This window comes from Phyllostomus hastatus, unplaced genomic scaffold (assembly GCF_019186645.2).
Source record: "Phyllostomus hastatus isolate PE091 unplaced genomic scaffold, TTU_PhHast_1.1 phas_scaffold_46, whole genome shotgun sequence".
Taxonomy (NCBI): domain Eukaryota; kingdom Metazoa; phylum Chordata; class Mammalia; order Chiroptera; family Phyllostomidae; genus Phyllostomus; species Phyllostomus hastatus.
The window spans coordinates 20,969,487-20,997,089 of record NW_025334032.1 but is presented as its reverse complement, the minus strand read 5'-3'; the positions used below and the strand labels follow the sequence as shown (position 1 = coordinate 20,997,089).

Below are 27,603 nucleotides of genomic sequence, written 5' to 3'. Positions count from 1 at the left end.
AACTCAGCTCAATAAAAGTTAGCATTTATATTGTTTCTCACATTGCTATGAAATATTTATATAATCCTTAGTGTCTCATCCATTACACCGTTTCCTTTTCTTTAGAATAATTTACTCCCCCAGTAAGATGATCCTTTCAGCAAATTTGCAGTGAAGTGCAGCAGAAGATGAGGAAAACAAGAAGAGATGAAAAAATATATAGCAAATAGAAGAAGTCAAATTTTAATTTAAAAAAATCACACAGTTGACTACTTCTGACATTTGGAAGAACTGGAGAGTAATGAGAAGAGCGGGCAGGGAAAACACACAGCAGCAAAAAAGAAACCGTCCGTACTTGCACCAGCGCCCGTTTCCAGGCCGGGGCCCTACAGAGACGCCCCAGCCTCGCCTGGCGCAGTGTCCTCAACCGCTAGGCCAGAGGCTTCTGGCTACTGACAGCGGCTCAGCCTTCGCTCTGGCTAACTGAGCTCTGAGAGCCAGAAGGAAATTGAGAACAAGGGCTCACGGGCAAGCAGAGGGTGGACAGAGATTCCCTCTGCCACAGTTCGCTCCCCACCCGGGCTCCAGGGCCCGCCCGGTGCTGTGCTTTTTCTCTGCCTCTGAGTCTCCTTCACAGTCGTGGAAACCGTGACAAACATACTCCCCAGTCCGTGAACTACAAAACCCGAAGGGCCAGCAGGCCGCCGGTATCTGCGGCTGGGGTTTCCTCTTTCCAGTCACCACAACCTTCAGCTTTAGGCTTTTCGCTAACTTAAGGCGGCTGTGATGCTTCACAGGCAGGCTGGAAATTCTCATCACAAGTGTTCAAAACTTTAAAATCAATGGTTTGTTTTAATTTAAAAATTTTATTGCTTATGCTATTACAGTTATCCCAATTTTCCCCTTTTTGCCCCCATCCATCCAGCCCACGCCCCCCCAACTCCCACAGTCAGCCCCCACACTGCTGCCCATGTCCATGGGTCATTCACAAACGTCCTTTAACTAGTCCCCACCTCCCCCTCCCTTCTTAGAGCTGTCAGTCTGTTTCATGTTTCTATGCCTCTGGCTCTATTTTACCCATTAGTTTATTTTGTTCATTAGATTCCACTTTAAAGTGCAATCATATGGTATTTGTCTTTCAAATGACTGGCTTATTTATTTCACTTAGCATAATGCTCTCCAGTTCCATCCATGCTCTCGCAAAAGGTAAGAATTCCTTCTTCTTTTTTACTGCTGCATAGTATTCCTTTATGTAAATGTACCAGTTTTTTTAATCCACTCATCTACTGATGGGCACTTAGGCTGTAAATAATGCTGCTATGAACATTGGGGTGCACAGGTTCTTTTGAATTGGTGTTTTGGGATTCTTAGGATATAGTCCTAGCAGTGGAACTACTGGATCAAAGGCAGTTCCATTTTTAATTTTTTTGAGGAAACTCCATACTTTTTCCCACAGTGGCTGCGCCAGTCTGCATGCCCACTAACAGTGCACTAGGGCTCCCTTTTCTCTGCATCCTTGCCAGCACTTGTTGTTTGTTGATTCATGAATGATGGCCATTGTGACAGGTGTGATGTGGTATCTCATTGTGGTTTTATTTTGCATCTCTGATGGCTAGTGGTGTTGAGCATTTTTTCATGTCTCTGGGCCAAGATCAATGTTTTGGATGCTGCAGAGATGCCAAAGTAGCCATGTACTGGTAAGAATCACTCAGAAAGCTTTTTGTTTATAGCACTTAAGTGCACAGCATATAATCACCTATGGCTATTTAAATTTAAGTAAAACTACTTTGAAAAAGCCTAGTTTGAGAAATTCATAAAGGATTTCCCCCTATTTTGGAAGAGAGCCTTTTTCCACTATAATGTGACATGCCAATTTAAAGAAATTTTATCCTTTGATCAGAGAGGAAGAGTTTTGTCAGGTGTGGCCAATAACTGAAACTGAATCCATAATGGACATTAACAAGAGGAAAGACATATGTGCTGGTCCAGACCCTTCACAGCAATGGGCACATTCAGGATCCGCTGCAGGAGGTGCGCCTCAGAGAGAGACAGGAAGAATCCTCTCTACCAACACGCCCAGAAATACTGAGTTCGAGTGTTACCACAGTTCAATGAAATGTGTGCAAATAAGAACAGTGCACATAAATGTTTCTTTACCCCTTAAAAATGGAAAGGGACAGAACTTTTAACCCTGCCCCCGCAAGCCCCAAACTCCTGTAAAAAAGAACAAAAGCCATCAGAATCAGAAAAAAAGGAGTAATTCTGAAAAGCAAATTACCTTTGGTTTTTAGTATCTGAAAAAAACGTGAAGCTTCTAGTTGCTGGATTCATTGGTCTGACAGTTTCCAGGGGGTTGACATTTGTGCTCTCACTACATGTAGCGCCCCCTGGTATGTCTCCAAGTGTGTGGATGTGTGGACCATCCTGCTCTCATGTGCTCCCACCCCCAGGCCCAGCTCACGGAGGCACAAGGAGTTAGACCCTGTTCCGAGACTCAGAAGGCGCAAGGGAACCACTAAGGCAACACAGCTGGGTAGATGGCAGAACGAGAATTTCAGTTTTCTTTTTTTGAACTTGAAAGGCTACTACCTTCGTACTTCACATATCTCTTGAATATTTAAAACTAGCAAATGTGTTTCCTACTCTTTTACCGACTCCCTAATGACCCCGAGTGATGCTTTACACTGTCAGGATGCAACAGGGCCAGCACCCAATACACCAAACCGTCAGCTGGTAATGCACCTGGCCCGCTGGATGCAAGCTCCCAAGGAATTCTTACCTGGTGCTCCTGTGTACATGATGGAGAAGACGTTTATTGCTATTGTGGCCGCATAGAACACCGGGAGTGCCCGGAGGCCATTGGGAACAGGGTCCTCCTGCGCGATAACGAGATAAAGTAGAAGGTCAGGATTCAAGAAGCATCTGGAGCCAACACAGGCAACACGAAACAAAACACTGTTACAGAAAAGTCTTCCAAACGCAGACGTGGCCCAACCAGCTGGCCGTGTCACTGCCACATGACTGCTTCACAAAAACAGCCATCAGCTCGGGCCGCCTCTCCTACACAAATGCTGTTTCAAAGAGCCCACTATTGTGCCCAGCAGACGCTTTAAAGCACTGGGATCACATGAGCTGACGTCAGTTTTAGAAACAGAGAAAAACTGTTAGGTTAGGCTGGCTCCTGGGGACCGAGGCCCAGAGACTGGCATCTGCTTCAAAAGCTGTGACACTCACTACTCTAACTGAGGAAAAAATCTACTTTCAACAAATGCTCTGAGACTCGACCCTCTGAGGATGCCCAACGAGAGTCAAACGACTTGAACACCACCGTGTGGCCATAGGGTTTACGTCACTCTACTGCACAGTACATTTTGGCTCTATCAAAATACATAAAGCAAATACATTACCAAGTGTTACGATTTTTAAAACTTCTCATGAGGTACAGTATTTAACCTTCAATTATTAAAAGTTTAAAAACTGTGGGCTCTTTAACAAAACATTTATTTATAACGTTAGGGTCCTGGTACAGCATCCCCCACTACACAACGAGGAAGGTGCTGCACACGTTTTAGGCTCAAGAACACCTAAGAGAATACGAGAAAGAGTTTTAAGCAGATCTACAAAGGAGTTTTAAACAAAAATAGGGGCTGAGAACTCCACGATGCAGCACTGGCACATAGATGTTGCCTGAGTAATTAAAAATGACTATAGTTTCTAATAACCATGTAAGACATTCATACATCCCTAGGAATCGCTACCTTGCCGTGACAAAAGGAAATTCCAGTATAAACACTGGTGTGAGCGACAGGAGTGAGAATAAGTAGAGTCTGCCTCAAAGATTTCTACTATCAAGTGCAGACGTGCATGTGTGGAAACCAGGTGGGTTTGCAGAACTGTACACCTCATCGAGAACCTATTCTGCAGCGTCTCAAGCAGCCATCAGCACCTGTCAAGAGGCTGGGTTTGACCAGCAGTGAGGTGTAAGGAACAGCCAGAGCAGGGGTAGGAAGTGATTCAACTGCATGACAGTCACCCCCAGATCAGGCAGGGCAGGTGGAGAACAGCAAACACGAAGAGCCAGCGGGCAGGAGCTGGGACGAGGGGCACAGCAGTGTTCTGATCTGCCACGTCCCCCGGTGACAAGCAGCCTGGCTGAACCGGAAACAAACCCCTGGGATGCTCAAATGCCCGCTGCCTCTGGCTTCCAAAACGCTGTTTTCTTGGGGACACTGGCTGCCAAAGAAAGACTCCCAGCCAATAACTTCTGAAGGTGTGTAAGTCCTGAGTGTATGTTTTTAATCAAATCACCATGTTTTCTAATATAACCTATTCTTATAACTCAAGTGACAGCTGCCTCATTGAGATCTGTCTTCTTCCCTCCATCCTGCCCCCTCTTTCCCTCTCACCCTCCCATCCTCTGCCACCTTCCCAAGCATCCACCATTTCCTCTCAACATTCAACCAGTGTCTCTGAGGTGCTAAGCACAGTGCTGGGCACTGACATAAAAAGGGAACGAGACAGTTATGGTTTCTATTCTCACAGATCTCATAGTAAAATAGCAAAGAGACCACTTAGCAAGAAATAAAACACAGTACACAGCATGAGAGTGCAGGGATGAGAAGGCACACAGTGCTGTGGGTTTAGAAGAGAGGAACCAGCCAGAACCTGGGGTGGGAGAGGAAAGGCTTCCTGGGAAGCAACACCTGGAAGCTGAAGAGCAGCAGGAGGTTGCCAGGAAAAAACGGGTTCCGGACAGAGGAAATGAAAAAGGTGAAGGCTAACAGGCAAGAGGGGCTGACGCCTCCCACATGTAAACAAATAGTAGTATGGCAGGAGCCCAGGGAGAGGAATGGTAAGTTTGTACTCATCCAAGAGAATGAGTCCTTCGCTGGACTGCTAGGCAATGCCAAGAAAACACAGCTGCATCTTTAACTGAGGATACAGCCGAAGACGGTGTGTTCCTGATGCACTCAGCAAGTGCCGCAACAGAGAGATCCAGACCTGCCTTCTGGCTCATACAATACTGCAACAGCCCCTTGACAGTCAAAAAAGTACATCAATTTTTTTCTAGAATACTAATCTCAGTAAATTTTAATTTTAATCTCATTTTATTTTTGATGAACTACACCTCCAATAGGTATATTTCTTTATTTTTATCCTCTTAAGGACAGGAAAAAGTCAGTGTCTCAAGCTTGTCTTCTCCATTGGAAGAAAGGAAGGAAGGCAGGAAGGCAGGAAGGAGGGAAGGAGGGAAGGAGGGAAGGAGGGAGGGAGGGAGGGAGGGAGGGAGGGAGGGAGGGAGGGAAGGGAAGGAAGGAAGGAAGGAAGGAAGGAAGGAAGGAAGGAAGGAAGGAAGGAGGAAGGAAGAAGGGGAAGGAAGGGGAAGAAAGAAAGAACACCTTACTTTTGGGTAAAGGAATTCTCCAGCTGTTTTTAGTAACAGTTTCAAAATCTAATTAACAGCCAGGAAATAATTACCTTTCCCTTTCGAGGTGCAGGCGCAATGCCTGGGAGTGCCAACTCATTAACTCACTCCTAGGGGAAGAGACAGTATTTACAATGCTGGGTTCCAGGGGATCCCTTGGGCACTTCACCTTGAATCTTTCCCCCTACTTTAAAGGAAAATCTGATTCTAACTCCCGGGTGCTGTGCCTGAAAAACGTAAAAATACAACTATTCCTCTGACCCTTCTCATGATTAATTTCTTTTGAATAGGACCAAAATTAGTTCCCAAACTTAATTTAAAAAAAAAACAGCATCACTCACCTTTTTTAAGATGAAAACTCTGATCAGTACAAACAGCATGCCAGACATGAAACCAGACAACAGTGGAGATATAAACCAAGAAGCAACTGAATAATTTAAAGAAAGGTATAATGAATGTTAAAATGCTACATAATTCAAGTCACATTTATATAACACAATCGCAGCAAGTATACAGCACATACATTAATAAATATTCCCAGAACTATTCATTGCCACGCAGGCCCTAAGGAATGCTGCTGCGTGGGCAGAGCCAGCCCTCAGGACCCACACCTGCCCCAGATACTCACTCGCAGCCCCGCAGCACCACGGACAGGCCTGGGGCCAGGTCCCCAGTAGGGGGCGTGTGAGAGGCAACCACACATTGATGTTTCTCTCCCTTGCTTTACCCTTCCCTACCCCTCTCTCTAAAAATAAATAAATAAAATCTTTTAAAAAGTGTTTGTAGGTAAAAAATTCTCTAACACATAATAGTTCACAATCCCCATTAATAGAAATTTTAAGGAGAAATACATTACCCATATAGGTCTTCTGAACCTTAACATTTGAAGGAAGAAATATAATGGTAACTTCTAATGAAACTAACTCTAGAGAATGTAAACTTTCCTTTTTATAGATAAAAGAAAATGGTCATTACCGATCTTGACAAGCTCCATCCATTGCACACCTTTTGTGCCAATCGCAACAAGCGAGAACCCTATAGTTGCACCAACGATGCAGTGAGTCCCCGAGATCGGAAGTCTCAGAAAGGATGCAATCAGCTGCCAAACAGCTGAACCTAGAGGTTGAAAGATGAAAAAAAAAAAAAAAGTCAGGTACAGAGCACAGCATCTCAAACAGCCACAAAAGGAAGAACTACAAATCACTTTCCTCCATACAACACTCCTTGGTGTTAACTCTCTGTGGGTGGTGTCTTTACAAAGTGCTAATGTCCTGACAAAATTACTCAATGAACTTTAGTCAAAGAAAAAGTCTTCAACACTGAAGGGATAATGATGATTTATTTAAAGAAAAGTATTTAAGAAAAATCTCTTAATGCCAGTTATCAACTGCGTTGTCACCTTTAGGTAAGGGAGCCGATGATGAACTTGTTCTGATGTGAAGTGTGACCAGGATCAAGCGAGAAATTAAGGGCTCGAATAAACACAGAAACAACAAAGGCTGCATACTGGGAAAGGTTTCCTTGCAGCTATGCCGTGAAGTCACATAATAAGGGGGGCTAGAGATCGGCTGTACCACACTAGTCTGTACCAGAGACAGTTGAACACCACTTTGCTGTTTGATTTCTGCCTCTCACGTGAGAAGGAACTATGACATTTAACCCCAAGTTGGTCATCTGCTCTCAGCCCCTGCCCGGAACGATGGAGCTTTTCCTTGTGGGTTTTCTCAAGCCTTCTTATTCTTAGGAGTTAAGAGGATGCCTTAGTCATGGCTTTGTGTCCTTTACCTCAATTTCACCATTCTTTTCCAGGCTTAATGTTTTTCTGGGCTATAGTTCACTTCAGATATTTTCATAAGCAGATCAAATTCTGCCGTGAGTATTGAAAGCATCAGAGGGGAGAGATCACTTTCAGACACAGTTGTTGAAAAGTTCATATAGAGAACAAAGAGTTTGGCCGATAAGCAGGGCCTGTTATTATTAATCCCAAATGTTAATTCTGGAAATCCGGTTGCTTGGCAACAGCAGCGCCTCCCAGCAGTCCCCTGGCATTTGCTTCAAAAACACTGAGTTACAGAGGGTCACTGAAGGCTGGGCAGGTCCTCGCTCGTGAGCAACGCTGACAGCCGCTCCGTGAGGCCGGGCGTGCTTACCTTTGAGCTGCAGCGGGCTGTGGCCCCGTGTCTAAACCTGAGCCTGCGCTGGAAGGAGTAGGGGCCGCCCGCGCTGCCAAACCGGGACCAAACCGGGACCGGGACGGGCAGCACGGCAGCTCCCAGGCTTCCCGGCAGACAGTGCCTCAGGCCTTCACAGGGACTGCGTGGTTGCTTTTAAAAGGAGAGCCAGAGTCTGGGGCATGTTTCATGGCACAGAACCGTAACTTAAAAAGCAAATTTGGTGATTTCTACTCTTACAGAAATTAAAATAACCTAGTGATGTTAAGAGAATGGCATAAACTCACCCACAGGGATTCAGACCATGAGATTTTTCCTTCCTGAAAGCTGTGATTTTTCCTCTGGCTGACTTTGTAATATATGTCCTGGAGCAGCAGGGTTTGTGAGGAAAGGCAGGGGGGTGGGGGCTGCCCGAGAGAGGCAAGGAGGAAAGGAAAGGAAGAGCGCCCGTGCGGAGGAGTGAAGGAGCGGCTGAAAGGAGAGGGAAAAGGAGGCAGGTATTTGCGGGGACCTAGCAAAATGAGGGAGGGCGAGAGGCCTCATTAACCTCAGGAATTTCTGAAGACAAATGGGATTACATTCATGTTAAGAAAAGCAGTGGGAAAAAGAACTATATTTTAACCTAAAACAATGGTAGGCTACTAAAAGGGGCGAAGCACAGGATTAAGGGTATAAGACAAAACCTAGGGAAAGATGGGGGGAAATGGGCACCCCTGAGACCACAGGTTCCTGGGAAGATGAAAGAAGGGCAGAGAACGGTTCGGGTTCGGGGCTACCAACAAGGCAGAGAGGCAGGCGGGAGTGAGCACAGGGCAGGGAGAAGGCTCGGGCTCAGGGGCAGAGAGCGAGCTTTACGGGGACCAGGCACCGCTCAGTGTGGCTCAAGGAGATGGCTTCTTCATGCCGTTGTGGGTACTGCCATGGGAAGACGGTGACTTGGGAATTCTCGGTAGATTTTTGGGACCATTGATGGTTTCATACTAAGTGGATTGACTATTGCTTTAGAGCTGAGCTAGAGTCCCAAAAGACAACGTGTTCAAGCTTAGCTGGCACGAACAATTTCTTCCACTCAACCAACCAATGCCACCAAAACTCTATCAGAGAGCACAGAGACCCACGGGCTTGGGGAGAGGTTTCTAAAGAAAAAGGAGAAAAAAAAATGAAATAGAGTAAAAGAATAGGAGGAGGAGAGGGAGAAAAGACATGGATGGAGAATTTAGAAAAGAAGGTTGGAGAATTTGGATATCTGAACAGAATCAGTTCTGATTTTGGCCAATAATAATTATACCGCCATCTCAAATATACATAGCTCCCGTTTGCAAGGAGCCCAATTTTGAAAATCTAGGTAACCCACATAAACTCCCAAGAAAAAAGGCTTTGAGATTCCCCTAAACCACCCCCCCCCCACACACACACACACGAGGAGGAGGAGAATAAGAAGAAAGAAACCAAAGCAAACAAAATCAAGCAAAACCTCAAATTGCTTTGGTTAACCTAAATTCTAGTTGAGGTAAGTATTTTTCATTCTTTCAGCAAAGGGCCAAAGGCCGGGGTGGGAAAACTGTCCGCACAAAAAGTCGGTGGCCACAGAAGCTCAGCTCACAGGACTTTCTGTTGCACTGAGGGCCCCCGTGCGGCCTCACTCACAGGTCTCTTCACTGAGCACCGCCATGCCTCAAAAGTTTCACCCAGGTGAAAGGAGAAGCCTCATTACTGTTTAATTTTATCAGTTCTCTTTATTTCTCCCTTCCCTTCAACATATCTTGCCCACATCATCCTGGCCAAATAAAAAAAAATCTTAATTTCAGGTCAGTATGATTATGTCTTAGGTATCTATCACAGCTATACAAGGGTGAATTTTACAAATAACTTATTTTTCTATGAGAATTTTCCGTTACATCTGACTATAATAAAAATATGTGTTCACTGAAGTTAAATAAAATTCAGTCATTACAATAGCTGTTGGAATTGAAGCAACCATGAACCCTACATCTTTAACACAGAGAATGTTCAGCCAAGACACAGGAACTCCTTAGCATGAGACCCAGGAACTCACCAGCCTACGAGGCATAGCAGTACTTAATACTTTAGTACACTGGTCTGCTCTGGTCAAATGCCTCAACAACTTCTCAGACTAACTTGCTGTAATAAAAAGATAATGGATGATCTTAAATTTGGCAAATAATTTCCACATCCTGGGTGTTTAAATAATGCCAGTGACAATAAACAACTCAGAACCTGTGGAATGTAGCTGTGTTCTTGGTACACCAGCATCTTACCTCCTACTGCAGGACTCTTCCTACAAAAGGATATGTCCTGTTGAAAGCAGAAGGTGGTAGAATTCCTCTCTAACCCTCTTCTCCTTAACCCAATTACCCATATTGATCAGCTGTCTGCTGTGACGCCATCTCTACCTAGAAGCAAGCGGAGAAAGAGTCCAGTCAGCTGTCCTTAAGGCATCTCTGCCTGAAACCTTCTCCTCAGCTGCAGTGACGGAAGGGCCCCACACTGCTTGGAGGCTACGGTCACCTTGGGCGACGGAGGAAACGCACCTGCTGGCCAGTCAGTCTCTTACTAACACACTTCACTGCCTTCAGCACTTTGCTCTCACTGACAACCCGAAACCACCAGTGAAAGGCTACCATAAACAGCTGACATGCAAATGGCCTGTTGACCAGAAAACAAAATAAACATACCAAATGGAGCTCCCGGAGGAGAATCAGAAAATCAGCACAAAAGCCAACGAAAGAATTACAAATAATGTAGAAGACCAGAATTTCTTGAAACAAACACTTAAACTGAGAATACAAGTTAAATAAATAAGTATTGTTTTACTGGCATCCAAGTTTTCAAAACACAGTATCCTAATTGACTCTTAAAAATCTGTGAAAAGAAATAAACCTTAAAGGAAATCTCTTAAGTAAATCTTTCAAACACACTTTCTTAGACTTGCTCTTTCTCTAATAACTTTCAAACAACTTTAAAAACGACAAAGAGCTGCCCTTCAAATATCTGTCTGTATACTTTAGGGAAAGTACTCAGCTGAAATCTATTTTAACCAAGTTTGCTAAAACTTTGAGAAAATGTGCTTGCTTGATATTCGAACATATACACACACACAAAACAAATTAAAATAGAGAAAGTAAATATAAGATACAGCAAATATAAAACATCACACCCAGTTTTTACAAAGCTAAGCAAAAAGCACATCTGTGGATACGACAGAAGCACGTCAGAGAAGAGGGTCAGTGGACACACCTCCCACAGGTATGAAGGGGAATGCTACTTACCAACCATCGCGCTCACTTCCCCAGCCATTAGTGTTTCTACTGTCTCGTTGTACAGGTTCACGTCGATGATACCTTTTCGGATGGTCTCTCCTACTTTGGCTCCCAACAACACTGAGCCTGTGGTTTCGAATATCGAAGCCAAAATGCACGCCTGCCTCAAGGTCACCACGCCGGAGCCCACGGCGGTACCAAAGGAATTGGCAACATCATTTGCACCAACAGAAAATGCCAAAATGAAAGCTATGATAAAACCTAAAATGACCATCCACAAATATTCATTCAAGGCCATTTTGAAAAGTAGACTCTGGGTACTTTTCTTTCGCAGAAATATTTTCAATAAACGAAGCTTGAGGTTATAAACGTCGTAAGGCTGAGAGTTCTTGTAAACAGTGAGTTTGCTCTGGAAAGTGCTGGACAATGTTAGAGCCTGAGCAAACTGCTAACTGCTGGTTTTCAAACTACTGTCAGTACAGTTCATTTGGCTGTGTTCAGTCAGCGGTAAAACACATTCCATATTTTTCCTCCCAATCTGGGAAAGCCGGGATGTCTCCTCCTGTAACAGAAAGAAAACAAAAGAAATCAATTACCCTAAGCAACCAGTTTGTTCTTTCAGAAATAAACATTTAAAGACAAGATTTTATTTATTTGTTTTTAGAGAGAGGGGAAGGGATGGCAAAGAAACCTCAGTGTGCAAGAGATACATCAGTTCCCAACTGGGAATCGAACAGATGACCTTTCAATTTGCAGGCTGGCACCCAATCCACTGAGCCACACCTGCCAGAGCCAGAAATAAATTTTAAGCTCCCGTTTTAAGCCTACTAATGGGATCTAACTTTGGCACGTAACAGATCTAACCCTAAAGCAACTCAAGGAACATGATAATTAGGTTAACCAACCCCCGCCCCCCACTCCAAAAAAAGAAAAAAAACCTGATTTCTAGAGTATCAGAGGTTGAAACATGTTTTAGAGTTACAAAACTGATAGCAAGCCTTAATGAGATACATTTTTATACAATCTAAAAAAGATACTCAGCCATTATTTTCAGAAAGGAAAAACTGCCTCTAATGAACAAAAGATAAAGAAATGAGAAATTCACAGTTAAAATTTTTTTCAAATATTGGAACATGCCGAATGTCTTGGCATAGCAATCACCAAACCTGAATGTGTGACACCAAGGGTGTGGCTGACCATCCACCTGAGAGGTTACGCACAAGGGGTGGGCTCTGTACACTGTGGCCACAATATGCGCGTCTGAAAGGAAGTTTGCAGGTTCTGGTGGGCAGTGACTCACCCAGAAGGTGACAGAGGCCAGAGTGAACAGGTCTCGCAAAAGGAACAAGGAAAGCTGGTGAATGACGCCATCCTTTTAAAGCACAAGTCGGGTCAGGCCACGAAACCACTCCTTCCCATCTCTCAGAGGAAAAGCCTGAGGCCTCCCATGGCCTGTAAGACACTCCAACTCTTCTCAGGCACCCGCTCCCAGCTCGCTGACCTCAGCTGCTGTTCACCCCCTTCCCTTACTGGCACCTTGTCTTTCCTTGAGCACATCAAGCATTCACCTCAGGGCCTTTCAACCTGCTGATCCTCTGCCGGGAAAAGTCTCCCTGACAGCTGCACAGCTCACTCTTCATTCTACTTAGGTCTCTGCTCACATGTCACCAGAGAGGTTCCCTGACCTTGTGAAAGAGCAGCCCCTCCCCCACACCATTTTCATCCCTCACCTTACTTCCTTTCTACTCATTCATTCATTCATTCATTCATTGCCTGTCTTCTCTCAGTAGGGTGTGGACGCTTTGTCGGATTGACTACCACATCTCCAGTCCACAGAATAGTGGTGGGAGTCCTAACACTAATGTGGTGAGCCCTAATACATTTGTTGAATAAATGAAGAAAGAAGCTGTTAATCAGATGGAGAAAAGTCTTGCATATTCCTCATTCTGAGATGAAGAGGAGATGTCATAAAATTAATATGTACCTGTAAAGTAAAAATGTCACTAAAAATGTGGAATTCTGGTATTCTATTATCATACAGTATGAACTCTGTATTTTCTCTGATGGTATTAGGTACATAGACAGGTGCCTAGCACAGTGTGGTATTCTTTATAAATGCTTGCTGAACTGAATAAATTAGGCCCATATACAATACAATGGTCAATCAACATTAAGGTTGCCCAGGGGATAAAAGCAGAACACAAAAATTTACATACATTGTGATTATGGAGATGTTAAAAATGCATATAAAAAGACTAAGAGTGGTTGAGTTTGAGTGGTAGTGTTATAGATTTTTTCCTTTCCTCCAAAGACTATATATTGTGGTTATATGCTTTTCAAATTAAAATAATATATAATGAAATAAACATAGACTGAGCACCATCTCTGCATGCAATACTGCATGCACGCAATAATATAGAAAATGCACACCGACACATCCAACCGTTTCTAAGAACTGCAGCCTATGCCATTCTGGAGATTCAGGTCTCAAGTGAGGCAAGTGAAAAGACCCCTCTCCAGGCAAAGGACAGCATTTTATTAATATCATGGGCATATTAAATCTAATATTAAATGAATCTATTAGGGTCATTTAATATTCATTTAATGTCATGGGCATATTAAATCTAATATTAAATGAATCTATTAGGGTCATTTAATCTAATATTAAATGAAAATACAAAATAACTACTTTGGACCAAGAGTACCTATCCTAAAATAAAAAGAATTCCTGAGGAAATCTTGTTAGGTTAGGTTGCCAGCAGGGCAAACAAGAACCACACGCAACACCTGGGTGGTGTGGCTCAGTGGATTGAGTACGGGCTGGAGAACCAAAGAGTCGCTAGTTCATTCCCCAATCAGGGCATATGCCTGGGTTGTGGGCCATGTCCTCAGTAGGGGGCACACAAGAGGTAACCACACATTGATGTTTCTCTCCCTTTCTCCCGCCCTTTCCTCTTTCTAAAAAAATAAAATCTTAAAAAAAAAACACAAAAACCCCACACGCAACAAATATTTACTGAGAACCCCCTTTGTGACAGTCACTGGGAATACAATGAGTAAAAATGCGGCCCTGGCACACATGGGGTTTACAGTCTAGGGAGGGAAACAGACACTCATCAGTGAAACTCAGTGTGTGACCGCAAACTGTGGTAAGTACTACAAGGCAGGAGGCATGTGTTCGCACAGCATCACGAGAACACAGATGGGGGGTGGGGTAGGCTCACCTGCAACCTCAGGACAGGGGAGTGAACTCTGGGACTGGATGGGGCATACGGGCATTTCCCAGGTAGACGGAGGTGGGAAGGAGCAGAATGAGGAGAGGGGTCTGGGGGCAGGCCAGTGTGAGGAAGTCACAATGCCAGTTAGGCTGGGCCATATCGAAGACTGTGGCCACCGTGAGAAAAATGGGATGATGCCGCAGGGGTTTAATCAGAGGGGAAGCCCTGGTCAGACTGACATTTTTAAAAGATTATTCTGGCTGCGATGTGGAGAATGAACTGGACAGAAGTGGAGTGTAAATGTGGAGAGACTAATCATGAGGCTACAGCCTGGTTCGAGCACAGGAGTGGTCTCCTGGACCCAGGGTGGTACAAGAGGGTGATGACTTCTTTCAGTTGGCTACAGTCAACTACAGGACTTGGTGATGGTTTGCATGCGGATATTGAGAAGGCATAAATGGTTCTTGACTTGTGGAACTGGACTGAAGAATATCCAAGTGTTTTTTCTCTTTTGCACTATTTTTAGGTGTTAGGATGGGGAATGACGACAGGCTCCCTTTGGACACACAGAGGTAAACCACAGGAGCACAGACGAGAAATCTTAAAAAAGGGGCACCTGGGCAGGTATGCCTCTGGCCTAGTGTAGCTTGGAGAGGGTTTTGATCATCTTTACAACCTGGAGGGCACCATTTCAGACAAGGGATTCACTCTCCTAGTTAGGTAATCTTGAATAACTTGTATTTCCACAGTCACATCTGTGTTCATTAAATTGGCTTTTCTCCTGTACATGCATACTCTTGGTAACCAGCTCAAGTCCAATAATCATCTGGCTGATGAGAAAGGCTTGTTGTAGGGAACCACCCTGCCTGGTTTCAGAAGCTGTAATCCCTCCCTCCCACCCCCCCACCCCCCACCATGGTTAAGACTGAGTGAGAGACCTTGGGACCCTAAGCCACTAAGAAGGCAAAGCTTATCCCCCTGGCAGAAGCACCACCTCTGCCCACTTTACTTCACCCTGCCTGGCCCCCAGTGCATGACCGGTTAGCCAATGACAGGTAAGATTCCTCAAGGCAGGGACAACCTAAGACAGGCATAGTCACAAAGGGGCCCTCAGGGAAGAACTTGTGGGGCTATAGAAAAAGGGGATGATGGACCCTTGCCCCTTGGCTTTGACATAGCCTGAGTGCTCATTCTGTTTGCAAGAAGTCTCCTAATCTCTTGGCTGCCTTACTTCCCCTGCCTGCCTTGAGCCTGAAACAATGCCAGAGGGTGGTGTAGCCCTGGGCAGGAACAGGCAGTTTCCCAGGGTGATCAGGTCTAAGAAAAAAAAATGCATAAAATCCTGTGAAACCTGCTTTGCTAAGAAGGCCCTCAATTTTCTGATAAGGGTCCAAGCATGAAATGAGTTTGTTTCCCAAAGCTTTATAGCCCTTTAGCTAACTCACCCTGACTCAGAATAAGCTCTCATAGTTCTTTGAATGTTATCTATTGTTCCAGTCTTACTGCCTGACAATGATTAATGAGCTTTGCCTATATTCCTGTGCAAATTGAACACAATAAAAGCCCATTGAGAAAAAGGCTCCTGGTCCTTCTCCTTTGAGAGATTGGCCACCTTTCCTCCCCAAGCAGATCATGTCTTGGTAGACTTATTCTCATCTGTGGTGGACAGTGGGGCCAAAGGGGAAAGGTTTGGCGGGCAGAGCCCCCCCACAGCTTGTCACTTGTTTGAGACCTAAATGATCTCTATCTTGCATCGTATGTAGAAGGCCTGTGTTGTGTTGCCAAGTACTAGCACCTTGATTTTCTCCCCTTTCCATCACTTGTTGTCAAACACGAGCAAAATAAAACAAAGCACTTAAATAACTACAAATCTGTTGCATAAAGATGGCGATGCTGCTGACGCCCAGCCACTGGCAGATCAGAAGGCCACTATGCAGGAGGCCAGGGTGGTGATCTGCCAAGAACAGAGACAGCCCACACTCGCAGTGGTTGTGGCCTGGCCAGGCATGCTGTCTGAGAGTGCTGGCTATGGCAAAGTCAGATTTTCAAGGTAGGTGACCAACTCAGCGGGGAAAAGATTGACTTATCCAATCAATACATGATGTAAGGACAACGTGCTAACTGCTAACTATCTGAATGGAAGGAAAAAAGCTAGATGACTACCTTGCACGAAAACAAAAGAAACATTTTGATGTAAAAATTGAAATCTGGAGAGAGTAAAAGAAAACATCGGTAATATTCACTTAGTATTGGGATGGGGAAGTCTAGATACAACAATGAAGGCAGTCTGTAAGAAGAGTCACACATCTGAGTTTGCAGACATCCTGCAGCTGGGAGGCAGAGAGGACTGAAGTGTGCAGGCATTGCCTGGAATTGCCTCTTCTCTTCCTCAGCAATGGTTCTCAACAGGGTGCAACACCATTTAAAACCGCCAGCGACTGCCTTGCTTCCTGACTCTCCTACCAGGACTTGTCTGCAAGCTTTCTGACTCTTTCCTCCTTCTCCTGATATGAAACCCCTATAGAGTGGGATTCACAGGACTGAAGTTATTCTTCAATTTTCAAATGCCACTGACCTCTTGCATTTTAGAGAGAGGGACCCTGGAGTGGTTTGAATTACTGCAGGAGGTACTGAGGGGTTTCGTAAATTCTGTCTCCCAAACTTGTGATGTTAACGAGAGCTTCACTTTCTTTGCTCAGTACCCTAATACCTTCTGAATGAGCAACTCCAATTTGGGTTCCGCCTGCCACCACTTCTGTTCCTTGCTCTCCAAACCAACTCTGCTTTTCTCGCCAGCCCAAGGAGCACCTCTTAGGTGTTTATAGATTCTTTTCCTATAACTTCCTCTATGTGTATCTGCTTCAAGTCTAGCCTCTTATCTACATTAGAAATCTGAATGTTCAAGTGAAAACAAACATTCTCAGAATATTTCTAGACAGATATGTATACTGGTTAAAAACAGGAATGTTGTTGAGCTGTAGAACTTTATGGAAATTTATGCCAAAAGAAGTTCGGGTGGGAGACCCTTCTCTGGAATGCTGCCAAAGGTAACATCCAAGGTGACTTCTCCAAGCAAACACGCTAGGGAGATGCCTGTCCAGTCCCTCCTCTCTCAGCCTCAGAGTCTAGTCATCTCCTCAATCAATGACCAGTCCCAGACAACCAGATATGGAGTAGATTGTGACTTAAGTCCCCAGGGGACTTGCCCTTTTAAAGGATTAGCCCATAGCCAACCTCCTTTCTGTGTGTGTTTGCTTCCCTCTTTGAGGATCTGTTCCCTGAGATTTCATGGGACTGCCCTTGGACCAAGTCGCCCTCCAACCCATGAAGGGAAGGAGGCAGGTACCCTGTGCAGAGGACCTGGTGCTAGGAAGTAATTTTCCAGCACCTCCCCTGAAGCCCACGGTGCCCACATGTACACTTTAACAGTGTAAAACCCACTTTCATGGCAGCGAGGGTTGAATCCTGATTCTGGCACTTAGGCATATGAAGACACACATTTCTCTTCGATGGCACAATGTAAAATCTAATGGCTCTGCTACATGTGGGCCAGCCCGACGACTCAGACATAAGCTTTTCCTGATAATATTTAAATAAAATGGAAGATTCATGTTTGGAATTTTATTATTTGCAAAACAGTACAGCAGAAACATTTTTTTTTTCAACATTCAGGTTATAGGTCTTGTTATAAGTATTCCTATTAACATCATTTTGAATAGTTCACGGAAACATCTACTTTACACTTTTAAATTAAAAAAATAATGGAAAAGTCACAGTATGCTTATGTTAGAAAATACTGAGTTTCATATTTTCAGACTAATGGTCAAATCAAAGATCAGAAAGTTACCAGAACGCCTCTGAAACTTGCCTGAGCTACCTTTAAATAGCAAATTTGCAAATATGCAAAGCCATGTACAGGAACACAAGAGCCTGGAGAAAGGCAGATGCTATTTTGACTGAAAGAGAAGCAAGGAGGAAAGGAGGAAATGAGGGGGGCCGGTAGGGAGGATGAGCAGGGGACAGGAAGGGGGCTGGGGAGCAAAGGAAAGACAAGACAATCAAGCCAACCGCTGAGCCCCAGCTTAGAGCGCAGGGACAGAGGCAAAAGAACACAGATCACAGAAGCAGGAAGAAGCGGGTTTTCTCACCAGCAACAACCAGCATGAATGCAAAGCCCGATAATAAAGCTACCAGACACCCAAAGTGAACAAGCTGCAGGTTTAAACGTAAACTGGGAAAGAAGTGGCAAGTACAGTTTGCTAATACACTGTGGCTCCTGCCCAGCACTGAATGTCCTTCACCTTCTTTTCTCTCTACTGTTAAAAAAAAAGAGAGCACAACATTTGTTTCTCCTGAATGGAGAAAGGGGAAGAAAGCAAAGGACCGGCAGTCAGAGGCCCTTGGTCCATTCCAGTCCAGCCAGCTATGGGCTGCACAGGCCTGGGCAAGTCACTTAAAGGACGCATCTGAAGAATGACCACAGTGGTGCACAACACTGCGGCTGTGTGAAGGCAGTAGTTTGGCGGCAGAAACTACTACAGGAGGACAACTATCATTGTTAGCAGATAAAGCCCTGGGGCAATGGTCGGGAAACCTGAGGCTTAATCCCTAGCTCTGCTACTAACTAGCAGTGTGACCTTGGGTAAGTCATGCACACTCTCTGAATCCTGTTTCGTCATCTGTAAAATGAGGACAGTAATAACACATGTACTTCACAAGATTACTGTTAGAATCAAATCTCACGTATACAAAGTGTTTTGAAAGTTGTGCTTAGCATCAAGCAACTGGAAGTTATTGGTATCACTGTAGTCCAGGGAGAACTTAAGTTTCCAAAATCCTTCTAGAAGGATCTTATACCCTCCCCTCTCCAATAGTCTGTGGATCTGTCCAGACCACTTCTCTCTACGTACAAACTCTAGCTTTGTCTGTGGTTAAAGACTGACATCTATTACAAGGCACAGGAACTTTTTTTTGAGGGAGGTGAAGAGACAGAAAAAAGAAACTCTAAAAAATGCTAAAAAAAAAAAAGTCACACTAAGTGGCAAAGCCACACTGGAAGCCAGTTTGGCCAGCAGTCCCATTCCGAGGTGTATTTCCCCAAGAGAAGCAAAAACACACAGCCACACAGGAAGCTTTCTGTTCTACGTCTTGAGTATGTCGGTGGTTACACTGCTTTTCATGTGTGTCAAAACTCATGCAACTGCACTCTTCAAACCAGCGAACTTTACTGTGCATAAACTATACCTCAATAAAGTGACTAGAAAATAACATTGGAATATACAAATATGAGAGGTGATGGATGTGTTAGTAATAGATGGGGGAAGCCTTTTGCAATGTACATGGGGGGAAGCCTTTTGCAATGTACATGGGTATCAAACGATCACAGTATATGCTGTAAATATTTTACAATTTTGTCAATCACACCTAAATAAAGCTGAGGGGAAAAAATATTGGTCATAAAAGATAATATTCACTTTTGATATTTTTCCTTTCCTATATTGCCAACATTGCCTCCCCCACCCACAAGTCCCTAGGATAAGTTATAATATTATCTGTTACATACTTTAAAAAAAAAAAAAAGAACATTACACCCAGACACAGCAAAACCAGCCAGTTCAATCAAAGAGAAAGGGCTCAGGGACAAGTTGTCACACTTTAAAACAATGGCTCAATTTCCAAGTCCATCCATGCTATTGCAAAAGGTAAGATTTTCTTCTTTTTTACATCCAAATAGTATTCCATTGTGTAAATGCACCACACCTTTTTTCTCCATGTATGCTGAATGAAATAGCCAGTCAGAGAAAGACAAATACCAGATGATCTCACTTACATGTGGACTCTAATCAACAAAATCATTCAACGAACAAAAGAGAAACAGGAACACAGACACACAAAACAGACTGACAGCTGTCGGGGGGAGGCGGTGGGCACCTTGAAAACTTGCCAGGCAGGGCCAGATGCGTGGGATCCCAGTACTCCACCTCAAACGGGAGTACTCGGGTAGGGTGAAGGTGTTCTTTATGACACCACAAAAGCTCTCAGAAGAGAATAATCAACTAATCTGAAATGTGAAAAGATGCTGATGTACACAGAGGTCTATTACAGTGTCATTTATTATGATCCTCGAAAAGAGGACAGTTTATCCCCAGAAAGGATAATGGCTGAGGAGGTACTGACGACTTCTAAAGATGAAATATTATATAGTCACTACAATGATTTAACTAGACAGTATTTCCTCACATTGAAACACTGTAATGCTAAATAAAAAAATCAGTACACAAAATGGTATGTGCCACATGGTTTCAACTATGTTTACAAATGCAATGACAATAAGACTTTAAAGAAATATGCCCAAGGTTAAGAGTGACTCAGAGGCTTCTGGTCAGGTGGCAGTGTAGGCAGACATGGCCCCCTTCCTCACACAACCACATCAAAATTGCAACCAAAATATAGAACAACCACCACTCAGAATCACCAGAAATCAAGATGAATGAGGCCTGACAACTACGAAATTAAAGAAACCACACTCATCCACACTGGCAGGAGTGGTGAAGAAGCAGAACAGGCTGGCCCCTCACCCATGTGTGGTGGATACAAAATCAGGAGGGCTATCTCAGGAGCAAGGAGTACCAGACCCATACCAGGCCCCCAGGCCAGGGTTCCAGTGCCAGAAAAGTAAGTCCCCAAAACTTCTGGTTGCAAAAACCAGTGGGGGTTGAGTCAGTGGAAGAAACTTCTGGAGTCTCAAGCAGTTCTTCCTATAGAACCCATACACAGACTCACCTACTCAGACTCACTCCCTCTGGGCTCCAGCACTGGGGTGGCAGCTTGAAAGGCACCAGTGGAATATCGGGAGGAACTGAAGTGTCTGGCACCAAGGCAAGCAGGGGCACTGTCCCTTTTCTGAACTCTCCCCCATCAGAGCCAGCAGGTGGGTGGCATATCTGAGACTCCATCAATCTGCCTAACACTGTTTGACCTGCCTTGGAGATCCCACAGACTCCACCCCACCCACCCAAGCTGTTTTTCCATATAAATGCCTGGTCTTGTTGGCTCCTGCTTCACAACTTCCCAAATCCTCTCAAACAAGCAACAGCTGGCCTCAGTGAGCCCCAGGCCTGGCACTGGCAGCAGCTAACCTAGATTTACAGCTTGGCTTCACCTGAGAATCTCCAACCCCAGCACAAGTAGCAGCCATCTCAGATTGCTTTATAGTTCAGGCAGGACGGCCCCAGGCAAAACACAGGTCAGGGCTGAAATTGGCTTGCACCACCTAGGAAATCCCAAGGCCAGGGGACCCAGTGCACAGCTACAGACCACGTCAGAGCACCACCACCTTGCCCCTGCACAGCTGATCCTCTACAGAGGGCAGAAAGTGGTGATCAGGGGTCACAGCCAATTTTGAAGCTCACTAGCCTGAGCATTCAGGCCAGGGTTTTTAGAGGAAAATCCCTCCCATTGACCTGCCAACAGCAACCAATGCTCAACTACAAGAGGAGGGTGTACTCAGCCCCCATGAAGGGTGCACCTAGAGTACCCAGCTTGGGTGATGGGGAGGCTGTGCCACTGGACCTTCCAGGATACCTACTACACTAGGCCATGCTACCAAGACAGGGAGTCAAAGCAGCTTCTGCCTAATACATAGAAATAAACATAGGGAGGCTGCCACAGCAGGTGACATGAGACAAAGAAACATGGCCCAAATAAAAGAACAGATCAAAACTCCAGAAAAAGAGCTAAATGAAACGGAGACAGGCAACCTATCAGATGCAGAGTTCAAACATTGGTTATAAGGATGCTCAAGGAACTTAGTGAGGACTTCAACAGCATAAAAAGGATCCAGTCAGAAACAAAGGGTACACTAAATTGAAATAAAGAACAATTTACAGGGAAACAACAGTAGAGTGGATGAAGCTGAGAATCAAATTAACGATATGGAACATAAGGAAGCAAAAAACAACCAATCAGAAGAACAAGAAAAAAAAGAATTAAAAAAATGAGAATAGTATAAGCAGTCTCTGGGACAACTTCAAATTAACCAACATTTGCCTCATAGGGGTGCTGGAAGGAGAAGAGAAAGAGCAAGAAATTGGAAATCGATTTGAAAATAATAATGAAAGAAAACTTCCCTAATTTGGTGAAGGAAATAGACATGCAAGTCCAGGAAGCACAGAGAGTCCCAAACAAGATGGATGCAAAGAGGTCCACTCCAAGACACATCATAATTAAAATGCCAAAGGTTAAAGATAGAGAATCTTAAAAGCAGCAAGAGAAAAGAAGTTAGTTACCTCCAGGGGAGTTCTCATAAGATTGTCAGCTGATTTCTCACAAGAAATTTTGCTGGCTAGGAGGGATTGGCAAGAAATATTCAAAGTCATGAAAAGCAGGGACCTACAGCCAAGACTGCTCTACCCAGCAAAGCTATCACTTAGAATTCAAAAGCAGATAAAGAGCTTCCCAGACAAGAAAAAAACTAAAGGAGTTCATCACTAAAGCATTATTATATGAAATGTTAAAGGGACTTATTTAAGAAAAAGATCAAAATTATGAATAAAATGGCAACAAATCCTATCTTTCAAAAATTGAATTTAAAAAACAAAGGAAACAAGAAGAACAGAGACAGAATCATAGATACAGAGAGTGTTTTGATGGTTGCCAGATGGAAGGAGGGTGTGGGGAATAGGTGAGGGGATTAAGGAGTACAAATAGATAATTACAGAATAGCCAGGGGGATGCTAAGTACAGTGGAGGAAATGCAGTAGCCAAAGGACTTATATGCATGACCCTTAGGCATGAACAATGGTGGGGAGACTGCCTGAGGGAGTGGGGGTGCTTGGTGGAGGGGTCAGAGAGGGAAAAATCCAGACACCTATAATAGCATAATCAACAGCATAAGGGACATCATTTAAAATAAAAAAAAATTTAAATGATGTAGCCTTCAATAAAGCTGGCTTTTAAAAAGTAAAAAGTAAAAAGAAAGAAAAAAAAAGAAGAGTGGCTCTCTCTAGGTAGTCTTTACAGTTTTAAATATATCCAATTTTTTTTACCATGAGCAATTACCACTGTTATCATTAGAAAAACCCTTCAAAACACTAGAAAGCATACTTTTTAAAAAAAGTTAGGAATGCACCACCAAAATATGCTGAGCTTTTGCTAATAAAACAAGTTTCACATGAATCTGTTTTCAGCCTAGGCCTCCCAGACAATTCCTTCATCAAGCTTACCCTCTCCACCCTGCTGTTCTCCTTCCTTACCTTATGCTTGCTTTTCACATTCAAGACTCCCCTTTGTTCTGGTATCTGAGTACTCAGGTTCGGCATGGACAGGGTGTTAGAGCCTTCTACTATGTTCCCACTTACAAGATCTATGGGCCCATCCTCGGTCACACTTCGTTTTTCCGTAGGACCCTTTCCTCATCTTCCTTATACTTCACTTGACCAAGCACTTTGCAGGCCTTTTTACTGAAACAGTATTTGAGATTAATGCTTACAATACACAACCTATAACTTTTTTAAACTCCTATTTGGTTCACAGAATTAGGGAGTCTGAAGGGGCGTAGAAGTTCTCTAGTCCAGCTCAGGTAATTTTGCAGATGTCACTGCCCTACCTGACAGTGTAAGTTAGAGCACGATCATCTAAATGCATGGTCTGTTTACTGTGTAAGAGGCACTCGGATGAAAGCGATGTAAAGACACTAGGAAGTGAGGCTCCTGGTTGACAAGCATCAGGCCTCCTTAAAGACACCAGCTCCTATTTAGGGAGCTGAGATTCCCTGGGGAGGCAGAGACAATAGAGGAAGAGGAAAGGGTGATAAAGAGGATGGATTACTAAGAATGTTGCAGAGCCTCCATCCTTGGAAATTTTCAAGATGAAATGATACCTTTAAATCCTGTCCAACTCTATTATTCTATACCAACCAGCGACCACAGGACTAGGAAGAGGCAGTTTAGTCTGAAACGATGAACCACAGGATTGTTCTGTGGGAAGAGTGGGTGGAGATTTCTGACCCTTTCTTGAGCAAGTGCAATCAACGGCCTTCGTGAATTTGTGGACCACGAACAAACTTATTCTGATCCTGTACCTGAAGTTTCCACTGCAGATCCTGCGGACCCAGCTCTCCAAAACCGTGTTTTGTCCCCAGCCCTCATCCCTGCTATAATCACTCTCCTGCATGTTTGTCATTCTGACATTTAAATACTTTTTGGCTCATAAAACATTTGTGTTATTTAGCTGTCTTCCACACAACCTTTTGCTCTCTCAGAAGGCATTATATAAATGTATTAAGTAAATGTACTTTTAAAGGATAAAGAAACAAAAAGCAAAAATAATTAAAATGAGATAAAGTTAAAAGAGTTAGGATGATTTGGCCTGGAGAAGGAGAAAATTTAGGTCTTACATGAAAAATATTTTTAAAAACACAAAGATTGCCTTGGGAGGTCTAAGTGCTGTTTCCTTGGAGATGTCCAAATGGAATCTCAGTGACTGTGCGGTGAGTTAGGGTAAGAAAGTTTTAATTTATTTTTTCCACTTTAAATATATAATGCAATAATTCCATGCAAGAGTTACTATAAGGAAATACATTATCAGTCACTCTATCTAATTTAAAGACACAGCAAACAGTCTTTCATTGCACTAAGAAAGGCTACCCTTGGCTACGAGGAAAAAACTGCAACCGAATGTGTGGCTGCACACTGAAATGATCTCCCACTGGAAATGCGGGATTACCACAGCAGAGGTTTTTAAAAGGATATTGTCACCTTGTTGGAGTGGTTTAGGTAAAATATGGCTTGGAAGCAAGGAATGAGACTAGTTGAACTTTATACATTTACTCCCCCTCTACAACAGAAATAGCTGCTAAATATTTTCCCTTTGCATGTACGCAGTAGATGGACTCCCCCTCCCCAGATATTCTAAGCCACTTTTTCCTTTTCTCATAACCAAAAATAGACTCGTTTTCATGAGCAAATCACTTAACATCACTTCTATCAAATGGCAAACCTAGGATGACTTGTTCCGATTCTGTGCCCTGAAGTGTTGGCCTGTTTGGCTACCTTCCAAGAGCTATATTAGGAAAATACTTTCCCTTCAGTCACAGTTTAAAATGGAACTATGTGTGTAAATAGACAGATACATTGGTTCTTACATATTTATTTGCTAATTGTTCCAATTTTACTAAAAGCTCAATAATAGAAATGATACTTATAAAAAAATTGATTCCTGATACTTTCTATTAATACAACACTAATCTAAACAGAAGAGTTGATAGATGAAGATTATTATCTTAACTATTTTCCATGCTTAACTTACAGTCCCATATTTCTTGTTCTCATTCCAGAGGTTGTTAAGCAATAGTTCTTAGCAGAAAAAGCAAGAGAGGACAAGTAATTATTAAACTGATTTAGTCAGACTTTTTCTTTTTGCAATGTGGGAAAGTCTGCTCAAGTTTCTGAGGAACTTCATTAAAACTCTGCAAATCCGATTCCATTCCACCAACAACTTGCCCAATTTAGAGTATAAACAGCCTAAAAAAGGCAGTAAGTCAGGTGAAAACACAGCAGCTCTTCATATCTCCCACTAAGACTACTGAAATTGAAACCTACTACTAAATTAAGAAATCATAACCATTTATTTGTTATCACCTTGGTGGAACCATAAGACAGTTTGTAAGATCCCTTTGAAGATGATTTCCTAATTCTGAGGGTGCGCCAAGCTTATTTCTTTACGCATAATGAAGATAAACTTTCTTGGGCAAGTCACTGGCTACCGTTGCTCATTTTTCCTTCAGAAACTTAGAGCTAGGTAGGATGCTTCGATGTGAACATGAAGAACCTTCTTGTAACTAGAAAGCAACCAGACAGAAGATGCTCTTTAGTGATGTTTGAAATCACATAAGAGAAAGAAAAAGAAATATGTAATTACACTGTGTTATCATCACCTACTCAATTACCTTTATTAGAACTCGTGTGTGTGTTCAAATTACTGTCTAGTATCACTTCCTTTCAGCCTAATGGACCTCTGTTCGTATTTCTTGTGAGGCAGATCTGCTGCCAATGGATTCTGTTTTTATTTACTTGACAATATTTTTATGTCACCTTTACTTTTTATTTTTTTAATATGTTATTGATTATGCTATTACAGTTGTCCCATTACCCTCCTGCATTCCCCTCCACCCTGCACACCCTCTCCCACCCACATTCCCCTCTTTAGTTCATGTCTATGTGTCATAAATTCTTTAGTTTCTACATTTCCCATACTATTCTTGCCCTCCCCCTGTCTATTTTCTACCTACCATCTATGCTACTTATTCTCTGTACCTTCCCCCCCCCCTCCTCCTCCCACTCCCCTGTTGCTAACCCTCCATGTGATCTCCATTTCTGTGGTTCTGTTCCTGTTCTAGTTGGTTGCTTAGTTTGTTTTTGTTTTAGGGATGGTTGTTAATAATTGTGAGTTTGCTGTCACTTTACTATACATGTTTTTTATCTTCTTTTTCTTAGATAAGTCCCTTTAACATTTCATAAAATAAGAGTTTGGTGATGATGAACTCCTTTAACTTGACCTTGTCTGAGAAGCACTTAATCTGCCCTTCCATTCTGAATGAAAGCTTTGCTGGAGGGAGTAATCTTGGATATAGGTCCTTGCCTTTCATGACTTGGAATACTTCTTTCCAGTCCCTTCTTGCCTGCAAGGTCTCTTTTGAGAAATCAGTTGACAGTCTGATGGGAACTCCTTTGTAGGTTACAGTCTCCTTATCTCTTGCTGCTTCTAGAATTCTCTCCTTTATTTTAATCTTGGCTAATGTAATTATGATGTGCTTTGGTGTGTTCCTCCTTGGGTCCAACTTCTTTGGGACTCTCTGAGCTTCCTGGACTTCCTGGAAGTCAGTTTCCTTTGCCATATTGGGGAAGTTCTCCTTTATTATTTGTTCAAATAACTTTTCCATTTGTTGCACTTCCTTTTCCCCTTCTGGTACCCCTATAATTCAGATGTTGGAATGTTTAAAGATGTCCTGGAGGTTCCTAAGCCTCTAATTTTTTTGAATTCTTGTTTCTTCATTCTTTTCTGTTTGGTTCTTTCTTTCTTCCCTCTGGTTTACTTCATTGATTTGAGTCCCAGTTTTCTTCCCGTCACTATTGGTTCCCTATGCATTTTCCTTCGTTTCTCTTATCGTAGCCTTCATTTTTTCATCTAATTTGTGACCAAATTCAACCAATTCTGTGAGCATCCTGATCATCAGTGCTTTGAACTGTGCATCTGAGAGGTTGGCTATCTCTTGGTCACTCCGTTGTATTTGCTCTGGAACTTTGAGCTGTTCTTCCGTTTGGACCTTTTTTTTTTTTTTTTTTGTCTTGTCAGACCTGCTACATATGAGGAGCAGAGCCTTAGGTGTTCACCAGGGCAGGGCAACCCAGCCACTGGGTTGTGACGCTATGTGTGGGGGCGGAGTCCGAGAGGGAACAATGGCGCTTGTTACGCTGTCAGACTTCAGATCCTTCTGCCACTCCCTCCAAGCAAACTGTGCCTTTCTGGTG

The 27,603-nt window shown here is 43.4% G+C and overlaps 1 protein-coding gene across 4 annotated transcripts in view; it reads right to left on the bottom strand.

Moving 5' to 3' along the window:
• SLC20A2 (solute carrier family 20 member 2) overlaps positions 1 to 27,603 on the bottom strand; it is a 98,564-nt gene that overhangs the window by 28,379 nt on the left and 42,582 nt on the right. For all 4 annotated transcript variants that reach the window (XM_045821893.1, XM_045821892.1, XM_045821896.1 and 1 more), the window contains 4 exons: positions 10,866 to 11,418; positions 6,380 to 6,520; positions 5,746 to 5,831; positions 2,759 to 2,855 (listed from right to left, as the gene is read on the bottom strand). In XM_045821893.1, the coding sequence (XP_045677849.1) occupies positions 2,759 to 2,855; positions 5,746 to 5,831; positions 6,380 to 6,520; positions 10,866 to 11,154 (613 nt within the window). In that variant the 5' untranslated portion in view covers positions 11,155 to 11,418. The remainder of the gene's footprint in view (positions 1 to 2,758; positions 2,856 to 5,745; positions 5,832 to 6,379; positions 6,521 to 10,865; positions 11,419 to 27,603) is intronic.